Here is a 22,628-nt window from a genome sequence, read left to right as displayed (position 1 = left end):
GGAGTTCTTAAACTAAAACTATAGATAGTTTTTTTTTTTTTTTTTTTTAATCAATTGAAGAATGAGAGTTCTAGCATCAGATGTTAAATTTTAAAATAATATTATCACCTCTGGTTATTGTTAATTGAGGTCCAGGAGAACAAACTAATTTATAATCTTTTACTAATTTTCATTGACTGTTGGCTGATATATTTCAATTAATTTTGTACAAAATATCAATTTATCAATTAAAATTTTTAAGCATCTTGAAAATTTGAGTTGCAAAAATAATATTTTTAAGCCTCGATATACATTTCGGAAATATTCTACAACCTTCCATTACCGCTTCTCCAAGCTTCCTCTTAATTACACTCCTAAAAAAAAAAAAAAAAAAAAAAACTAACTCTGTCTCTGTCACCGTACCTCTTCTCTTTCTATCTCTGCTTGGCAAAAAGGGGCGTATCAGAAAACCTTCAAACAATTCAGAATTGCAGGCTCTATTTGATTTTTCATCTGAATATGGCGACCAGAAAAGCTACGAAGCTCGCCAAGTCGGCCATGGCGGCTGTTAATGCCTCCAGAACCTCGAGAAGTTCTCTCACACAGTCTCATTCCGTAATTTATGGTTTACGCACAGTCGCTTGCTCTAGTTCTACCACGGGAAGGTACATCTCTTCACTTTCTCAGCCTCAGATTGCTGACACACTTCAGAATGATGTCGTTTCGGCCAAGCATTCGACAATCACCTTCGCTAGGAAGTTTCACTCTTCCACTCCGCGTCACTATTCCGCGACTAGCTCTTCCCAGGTTTAAAAACACATACACGAATACGCACGTAATACGGTTTTTTTTCTTTCTTTTTTTTCTTTTTTTACTTAATTTGCCGTTGTACTTTATGAATATACTGTTGGAGTTTGAAACCTGAGCAATCATCTTTTTATCCTAAGCTGTAAATTTGTTTCGATTAACTTATCGTACATGTTTAGAAGTGTTTCAATTCAATAAATTTTAAGCATCGTGATCAGATTTGTAGCGTGCAATAATTTATTATAGAATAATAATACCAAATATAGCTTTGTATATTTAGTATTGTAGGTATTAGCAAATTTGTGAGTTTTAGCAATCTATGCAATTGCCTGTTTACATTGGGGATTGATTTTTGTTTGCCAACAAGTTAGCTTGATTGTGTTTTTGCTCTTACTTATATTTATGCAATGCCTACATGGTGGAGATATGGTTAAAAATCTGTTTTCTTGCTATTCTACTTATGCGTTCATTGAACCGTAACTCTATTTTGTCAGGCTAATCAAAATGAGTTCACTGAGATGGCCTGGGAAGGCATTGTTGGTGCTGTTGATGCTGCCCGAGTTAGCAAACAACAGGTGGTTGAATCTGAGCACTTAATGAAGGCTCTTTTGGAGCAAAGAGATGGGTTGGCGAGGAGAATATTCACTAAGGCAGGGCTTGACAACACGTCAGTTCTGCAAGCTACAGATGATTTTATATCTAAGCAACCAAAGGTATGCATTTTGATTCGATATTTGTGTTAATTTTGTAGGATGATTTACTTTCATCTTATGGTAGGTGATGGGAGACACTAGTGGTCCTATCATAGGCTCACATCTCAGTTTGCTGTTAGACACTTCGCGCAAGCATAAAAAAGAAATGGGAGATGATTATGTGTCTGTAGAGCATCTTCTGTTAGCATTTCAATCGGACAAGAGGTTTGGGCAGCAGTTATTCAGGAATCTTCAGCTTAATGAGAAAGATTTGAAAGATGCTGTTCAAGCAGTTCGTGGAAATCAGCGGGTTACTGATCAGAGTATGAATGGCCTCTTGTACTTTTTGGATTTGGAATCAAATTATTAGAAGAATTACATGAACTGTTAAAAAAATTTATTATATAAGCAAACATAACTGGGAGATTGCAATATGAAAATGTCCCTTGTTTGACCTTGTGTTGAGTTTCATTGAAGGTCTGTTGCATAATTATTTAATTGCTTTTGATTGGTTGTGTATTCTCTCATACTTATGCATTCTCTCTCTCTTCCCCTTCGTATCTTTATAGACCCTGAAGGGAAATATGAGGCATTGGAGAAATATGGGAATGATTTAACGGAGCTTGCTAGGCGTGGCAAACTTGATCCTGTTATAGGTCGGGATGATGAAATAAGACGGTGTATCCAAATCTTATCTAGGAGAACCAAAAATAATCCTGTTATCATTGGTGAGCCCGGTGTGGGGAAAACTGCAATTGCTGAAGGGTATGTTCTTTGAAGTGTAGTTTGTTGTTTGCCTCTGCAAATTTAAATTTCATGATTTTCTGAATGAGTATGTGAAGCTTCTAGCTGCATTATTTTTATTTATTTGAATAAGTTGTTTGAGTCAATACACAACTTTACATCTAGAGGGTACATCAGTGGAACATTTTATGAAGTTTTCCCCCTTGATCATCCTCATATACAGATGTTGTACTCTTTGTATATGCTGCTAACAGACAATTGAGTTTGTTATTTTGATCCTTCTTCTTGATGAATTTGGTTTGAATCAACAGTAATGAAATAGAAAGAAGGGAACTTTCATTTTGTTATTTTCAACAAATATTAGATTAGAAGAATGGTAGATGTCTGCTTATATTTGCTTATATTTAGAGTTTATAAGTTTTAATGAATAAAAATCCTATGGATATGAAATCATTTAAAAATTTATGCATGTCTTGTTTCTAATGTTCACGGTGAGGAAGACCAGTAGTATAAGGACTTGCCTTGCAGGCACAGTAGTTTCTTGGAAAAAGATTGTGATTGGAGGTGAAAAGATTGGACAACATTATTGTGGCATGACCTTTGATACAAAATGTGACTTATATTAAAGGTTCTATGAGTATTCTACATTCAGTAATTATCTTCAAATATTTTTTCAGATTAGCTCAAAGGATTGTGCGAGGGGATGTTCCAGAACCGCTGTTAAATAGAAAGGTCCTTATTAATTTTTGGTTACATTCTTCAGTGATTCTCTTATTTTACATAGAAGTATAAGTCTTTTTTTCTCTCCTTTCTCCTCCCCCTCTTTTCTCTCTTATCACATGAATCTATGGTGATGTTAAAGTTCATAGTTAGATACTGCTTCTCAATTTATTTATCTATTTATTTTTTTAATAACCCTTAACTTAGGATTACACAAGATTCATTCAGAACCCTTGACATTTATAGGATCAGAGATGTGATAATTACTAATAGTTATCTCGTCTGTTTGTTAATAGTTCAAATTGGTTTATGAGATCCAAGTCCTGGGCGCTAATTGATTTAACCTAAGGTGGAGTTTAGTTGAGCCCAAAGTTATGGTAGTTTATTTGTGTAATTTATGGTTGAAGATAATTTGGTAATCACATAGTAGAAATATTACAAATTTGGAACATCCTTGTTGGATTTGGCATTACTGTTGAAATCTGACTAGGTGCAAATTTAGTTAAATAGTATCTATTTTTAGTTGGATGAGAAGTCACATTTTGCTCTAATTCAAATTCTAAAAGAGGGCTTCTTTCCTTTTTTAATGTTAAACTTTGTATGTAAAAGAAAGTAGCACTTTATTTTTATTTTTATTTTATTTATTTTGCAGTTGATCTCCCTAGATATGGGTTCATTGGTGGCTGGTGCCAAGTTTCGTGGAGATTTTGAGGAAAGGTTGAAGGCTGTTCTTAAAGAAGTTACTGCTTCAAATGGACAAATTATTTTGTTTATTGATGAGATTCATACTGTAGTTGGTGCAGGTCAGTGTACTTTCTTGAATTTCGATTTTTGTTTTACTGAATCTTTCCTGGTTATTCCTTGATGTTTTATAAATGAGGTTTGCATTTTGAAGATATACCCTTGATAGATTATAATACGATCTTGAACTCATGGGTTGGTGGGGACAAAGCCACAAAAAAGGAAATTAGAGTAATCCATGATAACATGAGAAAGTTTTGTGATTTTGATTTCTATTAGAATTTGGATAGCAATTAGCATGTGCATATCTGCTTGATTGCATTAATTTTGGTTGATATGAGGGCTAGTTGATGATTTATGTGAAGGGGCTACAAGTGGTGCGATGGATGCTGGAAACTTGTTAAAACCAATGCTTGGGCGAGGTGAGCTTCGATGTATAGGAGCTACTACATTGAATGAGTATAGGAAATACATTGAGAAGGATCCTGCACTCGAGCGTAGATTTCAACAGGTGTTTTGTGGTCAACCATCTGTTGAAGACACTATATCAATTCTTCGTGGGTTGCGTGAGCGGTATGAACTGCATCATGGAGTTAAGATATCAGATAGTGCACTTGTTTCAGCTGCAGTCCTTGCCGATCGGTACATCACTGAACGATTTTTGCCTGACAAAGGTAAATAGTAATCTCACTATTCAATTTTAGATAGGTAGGTTGGTGGAATAGATTTGATTTTTTCATGTTCTTATTTGTGCATATCATAAAGTGGTAGAAAGAAGACAATTTCTACTTCAGCTGCAATGTGGGAATGGCCATCTCTTCTTTTTTCATGTAATTCTTTATATTTTTTAGTGTTGGACAAGGAAGTTAGTTTTTATTCAACTCTTGGCTAGACTTACTAATTCCGTTCTGTAGTTTTGTCCTCTAGCTCTATGTTTCTTACAAACTTAGCTCTTACATTTCAGCTATAGACCTTGTTGATGAAGCTGCTGCAAAGCTGAAAATGGAGATAACTTCCAAGCCAACGGAATTGGATGAGATTGATAGAGCTGTGTTAAAGTTGGAGATGGAGAAGCTGTCTTTGAAAAATGACACTGATAAAGCATCCAAAGAAAGGTTAAGTAAGCTGGAAAACGATCTGGCTTCACTTAAACAAAAACAGAAAGAGGTAACTGAACAATGGGACCATGAGAAGTCTCTCATGACACGAATACGATCAATCAAAGAAGAGGTAATGTTTGGACTTGGTGTGAAGACTTTTACTTTGATTTCCCTCATATGTTCTCTTACTTTTTGTTGTCTTTAAATTTTTGTAGATTGATAGGGTAAACTTAGAGATGGAAGCTGCCGAACGTGAGTATAACCTAAATCGTGCTGCTGAGCTGAAATATGGAACACTCATGTCTCTCCAGCGCCAGTTAGAAGAGGCTGATAGGAACCTTGCTGACTTCCAGAAGTCCGGTAATTCCTTGCTGCGAGAAGAGGTTACTGATCTTGATATTGCTGAAATTGTAAGCAAATGGACAGGTATACCCTTATCAAACCTTCAACAATCAGAAAGAGACAAACTAGTCCTGCTAGAGCAGGTTCTGCACAAGAGGGTGGTTGGTCAAGATATGGCAGTGAAGTCCGTGGCTGATGCAATCCGTCGTTCTAGGGCAGGATTATCTGACCCAAATCGACCAATAGCAAGTTTCATGTTCATGGGTCCTACAGGTGTTGGAAAAACAGAGCTTGCAAAAGCATTAGCTGGTTACCTCTTTAACACAGAAAATGCCCTTGTGAGAATTGATATGAGTGAGTACATGGAGAAGCATGCAGTCTCACGCTTGGTTGGCGCCCCACCAGGTTATGTTGGTTATGAAGAAGGTGGGCAGCTTACCGAAGTGGTTCGCAGAAGGCCTTATTCTGTAGTACTCTTTGATGAAATAGAGAAAGCTCACCATGATGTCTTCAACATTTTGTTACAATTGTTAGATGATGGAAGGATAACTGATTCCCAGGGTAGGACAGTAAGCTTCACGAATTGTGTTGTGATAATGACATCAAACATTGGCTCCCACTACATACTTGAAACTCTCCGTAATACACAAGATAGCAAAGAAGTAGTTTATGACTTGATGAAAAGACAAGTTGTTGAGTTGGCCAGACAAACTTTCCGCCCTGAATTTATGAACCGCATTGATGAGTACATTGTTTTCCAGCCTTTGGACTCCAAAGAAATCAGTAGAATTGTCGAGATACAGGTGATCAATCTTTACTAAATACTTTCACTTGATCATCTAAATTTTCCATCTTTCATGACGCTATAATGGTATTAGTATCATTTTTAGCTGTAGGACTAATCGCTCGGGTTATTCTTTGACAATTCCTAATTTTAGTGAAAACTGTATTTTTATTCTTTTGCACCATTCATATAGCTGATTGGATTTTGTAGTCACACTCTTTATAAATTCTCGCATTTAACATTTTGCTTTCAATTTCCTCGCATGTAACATACACCACTTCTATTTGCAGATGTATCGGTTGAAGGACAGGCTCAAACAGAGGAAAATTGATCTTCATTACACAAAGGAAGCTGTTGAACTATTGGCAACATTGGGCTTTGATCCTAATTTTGGAGCAAGGCCCGTTAAGCGGGTGATCCAGCAACTGGTTGAGAATGAAGTTGCAATGGGAGTATTAAGAGGAGATTTTAAAGAGGAAGATTCAGTACTTGTTGATGTAGATGAGTCCCCATCAGCCAAAGGCCACCCACCCCAATTCCGCATCAAGAAATTGGAGAACAACACTGCTAGGGATGCAATGGTTGCCAATGACTAATCCTAACCAATGAGACTGTCAACCAAACTCCATCAAATTTTTGTCTTCCTATATTTTGTATATTCACGCCAGCATAAATGCAAACTTTCTTGTTTGACTGAGCTTGGATTCTCTAAAATAGTAATTAAATGGAACAAATAGAGGATACAACAATTGCATGATGTGTTTTTATCAATTAAACTTTTAAAATTAGTGAAAAAAATAGTGAAAGCATATTTTATTTTAATCAACTGTGCAATTTTTATTAAAAAAAAAAAAATCAGGAAGCATGTGATATATTTAATTATTTGGTTGAAGCTAAACTATTTGAAGGAAATGTATACACCAATGGTCGTTTGATAAAAATCCCCCAATTCGTTCATTTACCAAAAAATACAAAAATAAAAATAAAAACCCCTAATCTGTTCATTTATTTTTTTATTTTTTGGTAAATCGTTAATTTATTTTTTATTTTGGTAAGAGGTATTCGTTGGTTTTTGAGCAAAGATGATGCAGTCACTCTGTTTTGGTGAACCATAGATGAACTAAGTCATGTCAACCATTATTAACCCAAAAAAAAAAAAAAAAAAAATGTCATCTCAACCATAAAGAATTCATCAGATCCCAACTACATGGTTTTAGATTCAATAAAAAATTAAAAATTAAAAATAAAAAACTCGACCCATTTCTGAGCACTTTATCTAGTATTTAATATCCCCACTTCCCCTGTGCCCTAATAAACTACCACAATTGAAACCTTTTGTTGCATCTATTATAAAAATATTCCATTCTTTTTCCGTCGCCAGATAATATTTCAATTTTATAATTACTTTTTTTTTTTTTGGTGAATAATTTTATAATTGCTTCAGTCTTCTATTGAGGAATCTTAGAATATTTTTAATTGGCTGAAGTTGCATAATTTTTATACGTCTATACTAATTATTTGCTATTAAGCTTCTATTAGAAGGGCTTAACTATGTTTTTTTTTTGTTTTTCTTAATAAATTATTTAAATTATAAACTACTTAAATTTTTTATATCCTGTATAATTAGAATTTATATTTTTATAAACATAAATAAAAATACTTAATCATTATAATTAATTCACTTTGATATAACTATATTAAAAGTCATAAGTTTTCCCGATCCGAATTTGAATTACTCATTCTTAATAAAAATAAAAATAAAAATAAAACAAAACAAAAAGTTACCTACCATTAATCTTACATTTGAAGTGTGAACAATGAAAAACGGACGAACTGTCCCCCACCGTCGAGATGGGTGTCAAAATATAAAAATGAATGGAGTTCAGTGAAGATGGGACATTTAAAAGATGGTTACAGTTCATCTTGTCTACTGAAATAAATAAATAGATTAATTAAAATCTACATATAAAGATGAACTGAAATAAATAAATAAATAGATTAATTAAAATGTACATATAAATTAACCTAATAGATTCTATAGAGACCAAGAAGCATGGTTTCAGAGATTTTAAATGTCTAGGAATATGAAAACTGGCTTAAAAGTGGTCCTTCTTTTTTTCTTTTTGTTAAAAAGGAAGATCGCATTGTGAATTTGATTCATTACTTTAGTATAACAGTATTTTAATATATCAATTTATTGAAATAAAAATCAAAATTTACATGTGACCAATGAGTGAATAACTCTCTCGTTGTACATGAAATTCCCAGGAGAAAGGCTGAGTGTCTCTTTTCCTTTCTCTTTGTAGGCTTCGGCCTGTGGGTTCTTTTGGTTTATAAAACATCATCTTTCAGCCAAAAAAAAATAAAAAAAAAAATGAAATTCATCTCTCTGTTTCTTTCTGTATCTGATGTACTCTATGAAACTGAGATGGGTTCTTTCTTCAGGATAATCCCTAAGACCTATAATTGAAGACCACCTTGGACCTCAGAGCTAAGCGATTAAATAATGCAAAAAAAGAAAAAAGAAAAAAAGAAGCCTAATCTACTAACTAGCATGGTCTAATTAGAGTAATTAATAAATATTATATGCTAATAAAACATTTTCACCATCATCATGTGTTTTTGTTTTTGGGAACAAAAACAAAGTGTTGGAAAATACGCTTCCACAGTGCACATGATAAATTTCTGCGCACAAACAAATCCACATAATCATGGAGCCCACACGCTTCATGCATTTTTCAAACCTATTATTTACTCTACTGGAAATGGACATACGGATAAAAAAAAATAAAATAAATTCAATTATAAACAACATCTTACCTACCAGGTCTGGGCTGAGGTCGTCTTAAGGAAGCACAATTTCAGTGAGAAAAACATCACTTTGCTTTCCTAGTCTACGAAAAAAGAATAATATATAACATATATAGAGTAAATTTATATTTGTACTTTTAACAATTAATCTCTGAGTTTTTGTTTAGGTGTGAAAATCTTTTAGATGTGGTTGCCGTTTGATGGGTTAAATCATTTGATATTTTCGATCGCATTTGACAATTTAAGAGAATTTTTTTAAAAAAAAAAAAATAAGAATTTATAATTACAAGACAAATTATCCTTCACATGTTGGTTCTTTTTGCCAGAACAAAAAAAAAAAGAAAGGACATTAGATTAGACCCTTTCTGGGTCCAATTTTATTAAGCAGTGCGTCTATCACATTTAACCGATATGTAGCAACAATACCAACAAAACATTGAGTCACAGCTGAAATATATGATGGGACGCTGCTTATTCCAATAATTATACTCCTTTAAGTCAATGAAAATATTGCAGTCTTCCTAATCCATGGCCTAAGTTTCTTTCAGATATCTGTGATTTATCATTTTCCTTGTTTATGAAAAATAAATCTTCGATTGCTCTTGCGCTGGTTCGCCTACAATTACCATCTTGGTTAATGATCGGAGTATAGTTTGGTTAGATGAATATTAACATTTATTTTGAAGATGGTTTAGGAATAAATGTAATTTGCCATTTGTGTTGAAATTGGAAAATTCAAACAAGAGATCATTCATTAGACGATATAACAACAATTTTATGATTATGCTGTTTTGCCATGAACATGTAGTCTCCCTTTATTCAAACCTACTTATCTCAAATTGTACAAGGTTTACAGTGAAAATGTAATTATCTATTGCAAAAAAAGGTAAGTGGTTTAATCATTAGATCATTCTCCCGTACCAAAAATACTTTTAACATTATTTTTAGAATTGAAAAAAAAAAAATTAATGAAGAAAGGAAAAAAAAAAAAAAACTAAATAAGAAATTGTTTAAAAAAATAAAACAAAAAACAAAATGAAATAATATAAAAGACAATAAATATTTTTATACCTTAACAATTGTAATTTTGAGATATTAAAAAAACAATTAGGATCTGATAAGATTTATTGTTGCTTTTCAAAGCCAGGTTATTCATTTCTTACTTAATATTCAATCTTCATAATTAAAACATCTCATTTTAAAAAACAAGGTGAAACTTATTAAACTGACTAATTAAGAAAAATATTAATTTTTTTTTATCAATTTGAAAGGAAAATAAAATTCCTTAGAATTCAATAAGCAATTCCTTATTCTTTTCCCTTTCATTTTTATTTATTTTTAACCATTAAAATAAGAAATTTAAATATTTTATTTCCGATTTTCTCTAATTCTATCCGTTAAAATATACTGCAAATAGGCATTTTTTTGACGAGGTGATATAAGAATATTTTAAATATTTGATTGGTATAACATAATAGTTTATTATTCTTATTCATTTTATATTATCACCATGATATTTTTGAAGGTTTGTTTTTTCAATTTTCTTTATATGGTATTTTTTATTCAATCGGTAGAAATTTCCAAAGGAAACATTTTTTCAACTCCACATGGAATATAAAAAGCAAAAAAAAAAAAAAGTTAAAAAACTCAGTTTGAAAACTCCAAGCCCAAAATATAGAACAAAAAATGAGTCCAATTCCAAAGTCCAAAATCCAAAATCCAAAGTCAGCCATTTTGGTACTTGGGGTTTCGGTTAGTCAGAGATAGACGCACACTCTTTGACACCAAATGACTCCCTACACTAGAGGACACCATACACCCTCGTCCTGCGTACACCCTCCAATCACAAATGTTGGACCCCCAACGGTGGGTCCCGCGCGAAGCTTCTTATGTGATTATACTCGTTAGCTGGACGGCACGAGAGTTGAAAGGACGGTAGTGAAGGTGTTAGTATTATACACTGTAGTACACATTTACACAGTTCCCCATGCCACCCCACCTCACCAAAAAAAAAAAAAAAAAGAATTAATTGAGGGACGTGGCTTGGCTTGCAAGTCCCTCTCTCTCTCTCTCTCTCTCCACTCTCCCATACCTACCTTTAACTTTTCCATTTTTCAATAATCTCTTTCATTCTCTCTCTTCAAAAATAATTACTTTTTTTTCTTTTAATTGTAATATCGTTTTAGAAAAATTGTTTCTCGAAACGGATTCTAAAGCACGCTGTTGAGGAAGCTGAAAGTAGTCTTTTAGAAAAATTAATTATATATAAAAAAAAAAATGTTTCTTCTGTTTCTATTATTTCTAAAAACGTTTTTTTTTTTTTTCAGCTTTAAAAAATCAACTAAATAACGGATACAACAAGGCCTTTTTAATTAAACGCGGACACAAACACACACTCATAGCTCACACTCACTCTGCGTTATAAATAAACAATTAAAAAAGAAAAATACAAAAACCCCTCTGAGTCTGTCTGTCACACACACTCTCTCTCTGTTCTTGAGCTCTTCGCTCTCTAATCTCTTTCTGATTACCGAGAAACTTAATAATACAAAAGCAAAGCAAGTAAACAAGATATTTCTGAATATTGAAACAAAACAAAACACGCACTCTCTCCCTTTCTCAATTTTGCGGTGGCTTTCTGGGGAAGGTAATGTAATGTAGCTTTAAAGGAAGAAGCAGAAGTTGTAGACAAATGGCCAAGTGTCACCGGAACGACGTCGGATCTCTGATGCTAGACTGCCCTACTACCACCCCTGCAAACTCCGGTGGCCACTTCCGGTTATGGACGGCGTTCTCTGGCTCCTCATTCCGTCGTAAAATCTTCGATGCCGTTAGCTGCGGTGGAAGCACTCGCTACCGTCACCATAACGAAGATGTCGCCGCTCCTCCTGCCACCGATTCCACCGACAACACCAGCACCGCCGGATCAACTTCAAAGCTCGGCAACGAAAATCAGCCTGAGAAACCGAAGGCGAAGAAACCGAACGCGAAATCGGAGAAGTTGTCGGATCTTCTGAACCTGGCGGATTGGTCGGAGAGTGAAGCCGACGTGGCGGCGACGAAGAGGAAGGTGGAGGCATTGGAGGAGTTGAAGAGAGTGGTGAGGGGGTTGCAGGTTGAGGACTCGGAGAAGAGGAAAGAGGCGGCGAGGAATGTGAGGCTGCTGGCTAAGGAAAATTTGGATGCCAGAGGGACGATTGCTATGCTCGGAGCCATACCACAGCTGGCCGGAATGCTCGACTCCGAAGACGTAGATACTCAGATCGCTTCGCTCTATGCTTTACTCAATCTCGGGATCGGCAACGATATGTAAGTTTTGGAGTTTCGGTTCTCCGATTATTTTGTCCCTTTTGTTTTTGATCAATTTCTCTGTCGAATAAGATTTTAAATTCAATTTTTACTTTTTGCTTCCAATTTTTTCACATTGTTTTTGTGTTGCTGCATGCACATTCTTCTAATTTTTTTCTTTTCTTTTCTAATATCCGTATAGTTTCTGGCTTCAATTTCATTTTGGAATTATTGTTATTATTTTTAAAAAAATAAATTTGCGTTCTGTTTCCTGTCATCTTCGAGCAATAATGAATTTTTGCCTCCTATCATTTTCTTGGTCTTATTCCGATTAAACTTTTTTTATTTGTGATGTTTATATTTTATTTGGTTGTTTTCTGTTCCAGTTTTTTGTCCTTTTAATAATTTTTGCTCGTTTGCTTTTTAGCTTTCTCGCTCTAAAATTATTAAAACGATAAGTAGTTTTTTTAAACGATAATGCTAATTTATTATTCTTCTGTCTATGACTTCATTATACTTTTTGTTCGTATTATTTAGGTCTGGGAATTATTTGATTGTATTTTATGGTAAAATTAGTGCCATTTAGTTTTTCTTCTTTACCTTTTCTTGCCTGTTATTTTCCTAGAAATTTTTTTTGCTTCATAATTATCTTAAAGTCACTTTCTATGGTTTCATGCGTTATTCTATTGAAAACAGTTGCTTTATTTATTTATTTAAGAAAAAAACAGTTCTTTTCTTAAACAGCTGGAATGTGTAGAAATTTTATCTTTTTGCATTTTTTTTTTCCTGCATTGATCACTTTAATTACTATAGTAATAATATCTTCTTTTCTTCTTCTTTTTTATTATTTTCTATATGCAATGATAATCACATCTTAGCGATAATTTTCCAAATTGTTTTACTTGTCACATGTTTACAGTTTCATTGAATTGGGAAGAATTTTACCAAATTCCTTGTGGACCATCCTTTTGCAGGAACAAAGCGGCCATTGTTAAGGCAGGCGTTGTTCATAAAATGCTAAAGCTCATAGAATCTCCAAATGCTCCAAACCCATCTGTGTCAGAAGCTATAGTAGCAAATTTCCTAGGCTTAAGCGCATTGGATTCTAATAAACCAATTATTGGATCTTCGGGTGCCATAACTTTCTTAGTCAAAATCCTAGAGAATTTGGACAAGACCAGTAGCCTCCAAGCCAAGCAAGACGCATTGCGAGCACTATACAATCTTTCAATCTTCCCGTCTAATATTTCCTTTATGATGGAAACTGATTTGATCCCATTTCTCTTGAACGCACTGGGAGATATGGAAGTGAGTGAGAGGATGCTCTCAATTCTAGGCAACGTGGTATCTACTCCAGAAGGTCGCAAAGCAATTAGTCGTGTACGAGATTCATTTCTGATATTGGTTGATGTATTGAACTGGACCGACTCACCGGGGTGTCAAGAGAAGGCATCATACATATTGATGGTGATGGCACACAAAGCCTATGGAGACAGACAGGCAATGATTGAAGCAGGAATTGTATCAGCATTGCTTGAATTAACGCTTTTAGGTAGTACATTGGCTCAAAAGAGGGCTTCAAGGATCTTGGAGTGTTTGAGAGTGGACAAAGGAAAGCAGGTATCAGAGAGTTTTGGTGGGAATTTGGGTGCAGCTGTGTCAGCTCCCATTTGTGGTTCATCGTCATCTTCAATGAACCCGACTGTAGGTTCCAAGGAATGTTTGGAAGAGGAGGAAGATATGATGAGCGAGGAGAAGAAAGCAGTAAAGCAGTTAGTCCAACAGAGCTTGCAAAACAACATGAGGAGAATTGTGAAGAGGGCCAATTTGCCTCAAGATTTCGTTCCTTCAGATCATTTCAAGTCACTCACATCAAGTTCGACGTCAAAGAGTTTGCCATTTTAAACAATTGTTGCACCTCCGAAGAATGGTGTGTAAGATTAAAAAGAAGCACTTCTGAAGTTATTCTTCTTTTCACAATCTTATTCCGCTTCTTGTCTTGTGTAGCTTTTTAGTTAGTGGATGAGATAGCCATTGATTGTCAGAAGTTTTATAAATTGTCATCTTATATATATAAATAAATATATAGATAGGATATCTAAGAAATTTTTTTGCCGTTGGTGAATTCCCAGTGCTGTTGTTTTCTGTGATTAACGAGTACAAAAAGCTCTTAGTTTGATTTCATTTTCTCTTTAGTATGTATTTAATGATAGCTTTCTGTTTCTAAACTTTTAAAAAATGTTTTCTTTCCCAAAGCTTAGAGTCATTGATAACCAACCACCGTATGGTAGAGGTGATACAATTTTTTAGAGAGACTTTATTGTCAGTGGTATGGGCTTGCAAAATATGGAAAATCCAAGGGATTCTTTAGTCATATTATGATGTTTTGAGCATACCCATGATCAAGGGATCACTTTCTATCCCATAGTACACTTTTGTCTACATGTTGGTCCTACCTAAAATTTAATATTCGTATTATACCGCAGACTGTTGGAAGGGGTGTCGGTCATTTTCTTATGCACAGAACAGGGACAATTCACAGCCTTCTCCATCTGGGAATCTTTTCCTTTGTTTTTTCAATTCTATGTCTGAAAGTTTCATCCGGAATCTTTGGATTTTACAGAGTTAAAAAATTCTTTGTATTAATCTTTTCAATGATGTTTATGGATTTCAATGATATTCTGATTAGTAAACAGTTGTATTAATTGTCTTTGCTATATTAATAATGCTTTGACATTGTTTACTGAGATATTTTTCTATTAACAAATTTTACAGATCTGAAAGGAGATGTTAATAGTCAATCTGGTTTTCGATTGCTGAGCTGTTTGTCATTGATGAAAATGCATCGACATTGACCTTTCGTGCCCGCGAGGTGTATGTATACTATTATTATAAGAAGATGTCCTCTGTGGGGTATATACTCATTTTCTGGTCATTATGACTTTGATAATTTCCTCTCTCGTCTTTTACTATTCCTGGAGTTTATGTGGTATGCACCTTGTGTAAATATGAAATATATAAATATGGTAATCAAGTTTTAAGTTATGCAGTTAATTTGACTCCAAATAATCTGTTCTTGCTCTGAAAGAAAAGAAAGCAAATTTATATACATGGAATATCAAAAATCAGGAGTTACTAATATTGCGGTAACTTTTCAAGTCACTTCAAAATGCAAACAAGCAATTGCACCAATCGCTTGAAGGTGAAAAATCTTCCTGGATAGTTCTACACTGGTTAGTTATCTAACCACAAGGAGCATAATTTTTCATTGTATAATCTATACTATAATGATTTTTAGATGTTTTGTTTGTTAGACATAGCTAAATATATAAAAAAAAAAGGAAAAAAAAATTTACTTCTTGAGCAATAGAATAAGTAGTAATTTAATAGTCCATTATACATGTTAAATCTACTATATAATAGTTTAGGCTTTTTGGATTCGCTGCTAATTCGTTGGAATCACGTTGTTTGTTGGGGTTAAATTCTTTGATAATTTTCTTTTGACCCGTAAATACTAGATTTTACAGCTCTATCTTTTAATGGTAAACATCAGTTTCTAAAACTCGTTCCGCTTATATTCGTTATGATTTTATTGTGGTCATCATTTATTCCTCTGGGATGTGGGTAGATCGAGCAGTAGGTCCTGCAGAGCTTCATGATTGTCCGTGGTGGTCCATTTTATTTGTTGAATACTTGACTGATCATTGCCCCAAATTAGCATTTTTGGCGCTTTGCTGGAAGGAGGTACAGAACTTGAATGCCATTAAGTTCTGTTGGTAATCGAGTTTGGAAAAGACAGCTTAGAAAAACTTTAGCAGTATAATTTTGTTATAAGTTCTACACGATTCCACTTTAATGCATTTTGTCTAGAGAAAGCAGACGGTTGGCAAGATTTATGTTGGCGGTTGCCACTGCCATTGATAATGAGGGCAGATTTATCAAAAATAAAAATAAAAAATGATAATGAGGGCAGAGCTTCTGCTATAAGAATCAATCTGCCTCTTGGATGCCTTTACCTTGGTAACTAAAACTGACAAGTATCATAATCTCAGATCAACAAATCTTGGCAGCAGATCTGATTCCAAACTTGGAAACAATAAAAATAAATCATTAGATACATGTATATGTGTAGAGGGTATGTTCAGGGACTACCAAATCTTGATGGGTGAGTTTATGAGATTCTCTTGGATAATTGGGGACGACATAAAATCTATTTTTGCAATGGAAAAAAAAATAAATAAATAAAATTGGATTCAATTCAAATCGGGTTTGTAAAGTTTTAACGATTAAAATTAAATAAACAATTAGTTTACTAGTATATTTATAAAAAATGATATGTAATGGTGATATATTTTTATTTTATTAGTTGAACTTTTAAAGAATAGTTGTAATCTAATATTAGATTATAATATAATGTATTATTTAATAATTCTTTTGATAGATTTATCAGTACCTTTAACATTATTTTATTTTAATATGGCAATATGATCTCATTTGAAATCTAAATTACATGATTTTGATAATAATTTACCATTCTAATTTCAAAATCAAAATTATTAAAATTCTATGTTCTTTAGAAAGCTTGTGGAGGGACTGAAGGAAGTAGGAGGAGGGGACTAGTGTTGGGGCCTATGTTTTTCTTTTTCTCACCTTCGTAAGAAAAAAAGCTACGAAAAGGGTGCAAATAACGTGGGGACTATGAAAGGCCTTATGGCAGTTTCTTGTTTATGGAAGCACTGTTTTTTAAATCAACAAATATTTTATAATATATAAATTCCAACCCCCCAACTATGTACATGAAAAGCTACTAATGTCTATGCCAACGTGTGCTCTCCTAGATTATTACCACTATAATCATTACCGATTGAACTATAATTGCAATCGGTGTTATTTTTAAAAGGATGTGGTCCATACCATAAAAGTAAATAAATAAAGCTCAAAAAGCTGTGAATAGTGAAATAATTGGACAAAAAATATATGAAACTCTATGCTAATTTCATTTTCAGGATCTGTAATTTTGCCTGCAACTTCCAAGCTGATAGGACTTTCTATGAAAATGAGGCAAAAAAGAAAATTTCTGGCTTTGGCATTGGCAAAGATCAAAGGCAAGGCAAAAAATTTCTGGACGTAAATGCAGAGGCAAAGTTGTACTGCCCAAGACTCGGAATAGGATAGTCCCTAAACCTCAATCATACTATACGGATTCTACCCTCTAATGTGAACGTACATATGATTTGTCAGTTCAATGATCTAAACCGTCCACTTTTACGGCCATCCTTTTTCCTACCCAAATCTAATTGAAGTTGATCATAAAAATTAAAAAAAAAATAAAAAAAAGGGAAGAATTTTAGTTTCAATCATGACAAAGTAATGAGAGGCTTTTGTCCACATTTTCACTAGTAATGTAGTCTACTTTGTATTATTTTATCCTACTTGTTTCTTTAATGAAAACCATTAAACATTCTAAATGGTATATTATAAATAAGTTGGTGGTAATACATGTACCATATATAATACAGAGATTTTTGGCCTGGATTGGTTGGTCCATGTCTGGATATGAGCAGAGCTCAGCGTCTCTGTCCTGCCTTTTAACTTCAACTTCAATATGTGGCTTATCTATTTCGTTTTCACTTGTCAGAACGTGAAAAATAAAGCTTATTTTTGTTCGTCAGAACCGGACCATGAAATCCAAGTTGGAATATCTTTGACGAGAAGTAGGCAAGGGTGTTAAGAGTGGTTTATATAAAAAAGCTCTTTAGAAGTAAATGTCCCGTATTGTTTGGCAGGATGGAAAAAATAGCAGTTAAGTAGAAGAATAGGACATTCTATTTTTGGTTGTCAATAACACCAAGAACGGGTTCCGAATTCAAAATTTGGCTCACATGCTTCTTCTTATCCAACCACAAAAAATTTAAGTTTGGGGGGCAAAAACTTAAATATAACAGTTGTTTGGGTAACGTGGTGCAAGGAACCATTTAGAAGTGGACATGTGATAAATATTTTATAAGGTTCATGTGCTTAATTTTATGGTCTATAAAGGAAAAATTATCCTCGTGTGAGGTGTTTAAATTTAGATGATATGTGATTAATGAAAATTGTATAGATGGTATGTTGCAACCGCTTCACTCGTTTTTCTCGTGTTTAGGGAAAGATGTAGATCAATACAATAAATTCCTAGTAGGAAAACCAGACTTAACGGTTTGAGGAAAAGACCAGTTTCTTGACCGTAGTGGCCCACCACTTGTCTGCCCAATTGTTCCCTCCGGCCCAAAAGAATCTTTTTTATTTTTTATTTTTTTGGTTATAAAAAAAAAGGAATTCTGAATGCCTAAAATTGACCCCTATTTTTTAAGCTAAAAAGAATAGTTGAAGGCGTATGATAAAATCAAACTGAAGTTCTACAATGCCCACCTAAAAGGTGAAAGCACAATGGTCCTGTTCTCTGAAAATATTGTCTACCACCCTTTAGGCCAAAAAAAGAAAAAAAGAAAAGAAAAAAGTCTTAAAAAGAAGCAAATAGCAAGGCTATTCTTTTTACAATGAGGTCGGACCACCAAGATAGATGCTTTTCTTCTTTCTCACAGAGGGCCACAAACGAATGATTTACGCCATGGAAGTGATGCACATGCACGTGTTTTGAAAAGGTGACAAAAAGGAAGTTACCGTATTTCTCTTTTTTCTACTTTTTACCAAAGTCGATTTGAAAGCAGATTTTACCTTAAATTCACTGTCTCGTGACTGTCTTGCAACTCTACTTCATTGATAGGTGTATAATGCAAAATAAACGCAGGAAGGGAAAAGGTTATCTATCAAGCATTTCCTATGGGGATCTTCAAACAGGTAATTTAAAAATAGTTTAAACCAACTCTGATGGATAAAAGGCATCGGAGAGTTTTAAGGGTAAATTTTTCAATTCACTTTCCTCCTACCAACATACAGCGTATCATCAATTGATTGGGCCTAATATTTTATCATAGCCATGGCATTGGATAAGGGCAACAAAAGGCAAGCAAATTAGAAGTATCCCACTTCGGCCCCTTAATATATTCTCAATCTCTTTGACAGAGTGAGCTCACAAATGATTAATCACTTAATTACAAATTTACCATCACAATCAAACCAACGGAGACGAAGATAAAAGTTTCAGAGATCTCTTAAAAACAGTATGGATTCGGTACATAAATTCATTTCTTTTCAAATTTGAGTTCCCAATCTATCTTAAGCAGAGTCCCAAACCTTCCTCCAAAAGTTTATTTTCTTATGGGGGTGGAGAGAAGAACAGAACATCCATCTTCCTCTTAAGCTATATCTTCTATCATCCTAATAAAACATCTACAACTGTTATGAGACCAAACCAGACACCAGCCACGGAAAATTCGAAAACCCGTGTACCTTTTCTACATAATAATTAAGTAAATTAGACTGATGAGATTCTACTCAGTTTCAGTGACTGGCAGATATACGCCTTCCACTGCTAGCCAGACATTATCAGCTTTCTTTTCTCCGACACCACAAACCTGTGTAGGGACAGAACATAGATGTTAATGGACAACTTGGTACCGTAATTTAAATGTAAAGGCGAAAGAAAAGACAGATGATAGAAGCAGCATAATGTTAGTATTTATCAACTGACTGATGTCATTCTTGGCAATCTATCAACACATACAGGAATAAATATACCAGACAGTAACTTTGGTCCCATAGATCTTATAGTCAGCCCATATATACTATTAAACATTTCTTACTAAATTACCATACAAATAATGTTTGATATAAAGCAATTGGATTTAAGAGATTCCAAAAATTTTATTATATGCTGCTTAAACTTGTCTAAGATAGGAAGGTAAGAGCTGAGCAAAAGTTTGGAAACATTGTAATATATATCATCATAAGTTCACAATAATTACCAAACTAGGCGCAAAACACTAATAGGAGCTGCTGAAACAGTAAAAGCCATAAATCTCCCAAACAAGCAATAAAATCTACAATTATTAATTGTTCTCACCTCTTGCTGCCCTCCAGCTATGCGGGTATATTTTTTGTCATGACTATGTAAGTAGACACCAGTGTCAACATGCTGAATACGAACCCTTTGGTCTTGCTTCCAGGTCTTCCCACTCCCTTCAATTAGAAGCCTGTACAATATAATGCAATATGGAAAATCAGAAATTCAGATGGCCAAGACAACTATTTTTTTTTTTCAAAATTAATTAAATTTGGCTCTTACCTCCAGTAATCACCAGTGTCAGATTCATTCTCCGACCCAAAGCAGCTCACCTACACCCCAAAATAATGTAACTTACACTATTATGAACGAATAAAGCAGTGTTGAGATCAAACAAACTTATAATTGACGAAGAGCTTTAAGCAGGAAAGTTTTGCATCCTAAATTCTCAACATGGTTTAAGCAGTTCTGCTATTCTTGCACATAGCACCTCAAGAACTCCAAATGGTTCACTTCTTCAGGTTTTAATTCGTTTCTTCAATGCATAGTGAAGAAAAGCTACACATAGCTGCTATTAATAGTAATAAATTAAAGACATTATCTCACTTGAAAAGGGGAAAAGAGCCACTCATCTAGGACCTAGATATCTTTGTGATACAAGGTAAGATATTAAGTACTGATAAAAAAAGATGCTAGGTCATTTTAAGGAGAAATCATTGCTAGAAGAAATAACAATGGAATTCCATAGATATATCAAATACAAGACAGCCGTCCTACACAATTCGAGAAATATATCATGTTTTCTCAAATTTCTATAGAAAGTGTCCCAATTTGCAAAGGTATTGGAAGCCATAGACAATAACACAAACTGGCCAATGTTACATTATCACAGTGCACTAATTTCCACCCAGTAATATATAAAAATAGCATGCTGACGCACATGAGGAGGGATTAAATAATTATCCACAGATTTTAAATTCAGCAAATAAGTCGGGTACAAACTCTTGGTTTGCAATACATGCTGTTTACGGTGCTTGTCAAATAATATCACAAGCTTCGTGCTACAAAAACTTACTAGCGATTGTTTCTCCAACACAACCATAAACGTAAAGCAATAACAGCTGGTATAGAGCATAAGCCTTATTTTTAATATATGAATAAAGAAAATCAATACTAATAGCAGACAATGTTGCTCAATCTCCTAGAAGTTAGGCCCCCTATTGGAACAATAGTAGTGAAATTCACTCTGACTAATCAATGTCGTGAAGGAGAACCAGGCTAAACAATAAAAGAACATACTTCTTGTTTGCCGCTTATTGGGGATGCATGTAAATGACTGTGCAGCCATTTCCTAGTCTTCATGTGTTGCAACCTAATAATGGTCCCACTTTTGATTTTGTCGCCTTGTTTAGCTCCATCCAGAGGTTTAACAATCTGTGGAAGAAAATATATTTAACTCCATTGTCAAAACAATATTCCAACCGTAAAACCATTAAAATTTGTCCAACATGTATAATGTAAAAATACTTATTTTATTTAACAAACAGATTTTCACCTTTCAACTTTATAGGCTGATCTCAAAATATCCTAATCTACATTAAGAATTATTTGTACAAAACCAGCGCCAAAGAAAAAATTAATGAAATTATGTGATCACCCAAGTAATGTACTTGGGTCAGTTGATGGATTCACCTATATTTAATGTCCATATATACACACTAATACCATATACAAATATATATATGAATTGGAGGTAGAGAGAGTACCCAGTAGCTGTTTGAATCATCAACATTGGGAAAACCAGTAACAGATTGTTGCCCACTACCAGAACCATATGGTACATCATGGGAATGCAAACGAAATTTAGTCCGCTCGTGCATTAGCTTGATAACCGAACCATATGTAATCTATAAAATAAAACAAATCCGAACGGATTCAAAATCACCAATTTCTTCAAGCAAAAGTGAAAGATTAAAAGAATTACAATAAAAACTAAATTTAAAAAAATTATAAAAATATTTAAAAAGGGTTTTGGCCACAAACCTCCACACCCTCAGATGTAGCAGCGGAAGCCGGGGAAGCAAAGCCGTCCTCGAGATCGAGTCCGTAAAGGAGGAAGATAGCTAGGGCAAAGAAACCGACTGCCATGACGAAGAGCAACCCTATGAACCAGTTCTGCTGCCAGAAAGGAAAATCAGACTCCGATGGTCTCCTCGATTCTCTGACCACGATCCGACCGGGCGTTGTGGATGAGGACGAAGACGAAGACGGAGCCGAGGACGACGGTGGCTTTCTCCGATGCACGGTCGGCGAGCCTGTGGAAGCCACGGTGAGCAAAGCGAGGGAGAGATTTTGGGGAATGTGATTCTGAGACTTGCGGGTCTACTGCTGGGGTTTTGATCTGTGAGCATTTGTTGTCTGCGTTCCCTTCTCTTCTCTCGGATCTAAACGTCTCGCTCACGAAGAAAAAGCTCTCGATAGCCATTTTTGACGACACGTAGGATGACTTGTTTCGACCAATAAAAACGATGCACGTGGATAGTAGTATGACATGGACGCTTCCCAGTGGAAGGAAAGTCAATGGCTTTTGCTGGAAATTTATTAGTCTCCCCCGCGACTTGGAAGAATTGAAATGATCCTTTGGGTCGAATCTCCAATAACAAAATAATTTTTAA

The 22,628-nt window shown here is 34.4% G+C and overlaps 3 protein-coding genes across 5 annotated transcripts; 2 read left to right on the top strand and 1 right to left on the bottom strand.

Annotated features, from left to right (window-relative positions):
• The first annotated feature begins 324 nt into the window (after nt 1–324).
• LOC107420312 (chaperone protein ClpB4, mitochondrial) lies at nt 325–6,666 on the top strand. 2 transcript variants are annotated; one of them, XM_048475814.2, is made up of 10 exons: nt 325–814; nt 1,281–1,499; nt 1,564–1,801; nt 2,048–2,243; nt 2,900–2,954; nt 3,595–3,745; nt 4,049–4,357; nt 4,648–4,913; nt 4,999–5,928; nt 6,200–6,666. In XM_048475814.2, exons 1-10 carry the CDS (start codon nt 602–604, stop codon nt 6,503–6,505), a joined length of 2,883 nt encoding a protein of 960 aa, XP_048331771.2. In that variant the 5' UTR covers nt 325–601; the 3' UTR covers nt 6,506–6,666. The 2 variants fall into 2 exon arrangements, with proteins under 2 accessions (XP_048331771.2, XP_048331770.2); XM_048475813.2 differs by having other exon boundaries at nt 326–786.
• Nucleotides 6,667–11,097: 4,431 nt separating this feature from the next.
• LOC107422474 (U-box domain-containing protein 14) lies at nt 11,098–15,062 on the top strand. Of its 2 annotated transcripts, XM_016031931.3 has the most exons (3): nt 11,098–12,029; nt 12,983–13,938; nt 14,784–15,062. In XM_016031931.3, the coding sequence occupies exons 1-2, from the start codon at nt 11,413–11,415 to the stop codon at nt 13,911–13,913; spliced, it is 1,548 nt and encodes a 515-aa protein (XP_015887417.1). In that variant the 5' UTR covers nt 11,098–11,412; the 3' UTR covers nt 13,914–13,938; nt 14,784–15,062. The 2 variants fall into 2 exon arrangements, with proteins under 2 accessions (XP_015887417.1, XP_015887425.1); XM_016031939.4 differs by lacking the exon at nt 14,784–15,062 and having other exon boundaries at nt 12,983–14,751.
• Nucleotides 15,063–19,139: 4,077 nt separating this feature from the next.
• On the bottom strand, nt 19,140–22,371 carry LOC107420327 (stromal cell-derived factor 2-like protein). Its single transcript, XM_016029252.4, has 6 exons — nt 21,997–22,371; nt 21,720–21,860; nt 21,253–21,387; nt 20,236–20,285; nt 20,014–20,143; nt 19,140–19,525 (listed from the first exon to the last, which is right to left on the bottom strand). Exons 1-6 carry the CDS (start codon nt 22,099–22,101, stop codon nt 19,442–19,444), a joined length of 645 nt encoding a protein of 214 aa, XP_015884738.1. The 5' UTR covers nt 22,102–22,371; the 3' UTR covers nt 19,140–19,441.
• Between the last annotated feature and the right edge of the window lie 257 nt (nt 22,372–22,628).

This window comes from Ziziphus jujuba, chromosome 5 (genome assembly GCF_031755915.1).
Source record: "Ziziphus jujuba cultivar Dongzao chromosome 5, ASM3175591v1".
Classification (NCBI taxonomy): Eukaryota; Viridiplantae; Streptophyta; class Magnoliopsida; order Rosales; family Rhamnaceae; genus Ziziphus; species Ziziphus jujuba.
The sequence above is the reverse complement of the archived record's forward strand: the minus strand, read 5'-3'. Positions and strand labels throughout refer to the sequence as shown.

Excerpts from the sequence above, each read along its gene's own strand:
- LOC107420312 (XM_048475813.2), top strand. The coding sequence starts at position 499 with ATGGCGACCAGAAAAGCTACGAAGCTCGCCAAGTCGGCCATGGCGGCT. Across the intron at positions 787-1,280 it reads CCGCGACTAGCTCTTCCCAG|GCTAATCAAAATGAGTTCAC; the intron begins GTTTAAAAACAC and ends CTATTTTGTCAG. Across the intron at positions 1,500-1,563 it reads TTATATCTAAGCAACCAAAG|GTGATGGGAGACACTAGTGG; the intron begins GTATGCATTTTG and ends ATCTTATGGTAG.
- LOC107422474 (XM_016031931.3), top strand. The coding sequence starts at position 11,413 with ATGGCCAAGTGTCACCGGAACGACGTCGGATCTCTGATGCTAGACTGC. Across the intron at positions 12,030-12,982 it reads CTCGGGATCGGCAACGATAT|GAACAAAGCGGCCATTGTTA; the intron begins GTAAGTTTTGGA and ends ATCCTTTTGCAG.
- LOC107420327 (XM_016029252.4), bottom strand. The coding sequence starts at position 22,101 with ATGGCAGTCGGTTTCTTTGCCCTAGCTATCTTCCTCCTTTACGGACTC. Across the intron at positions 20,286-21,252 it reads CAATAAGCGGCAAACAAGAA|GTGAGCTGCTTTGGGTCGGA; the intron begins GTATGTTCTTTT and ends TTTGGGGTGTAG. Across the intron at positions 20,144-20,235 it reads GACACTGGTGATTACTGGAG|GCTTCTAATTGAAGGGAGTG; the intron begins GTAAGAGCCAAA and ends TATATTGTACAG.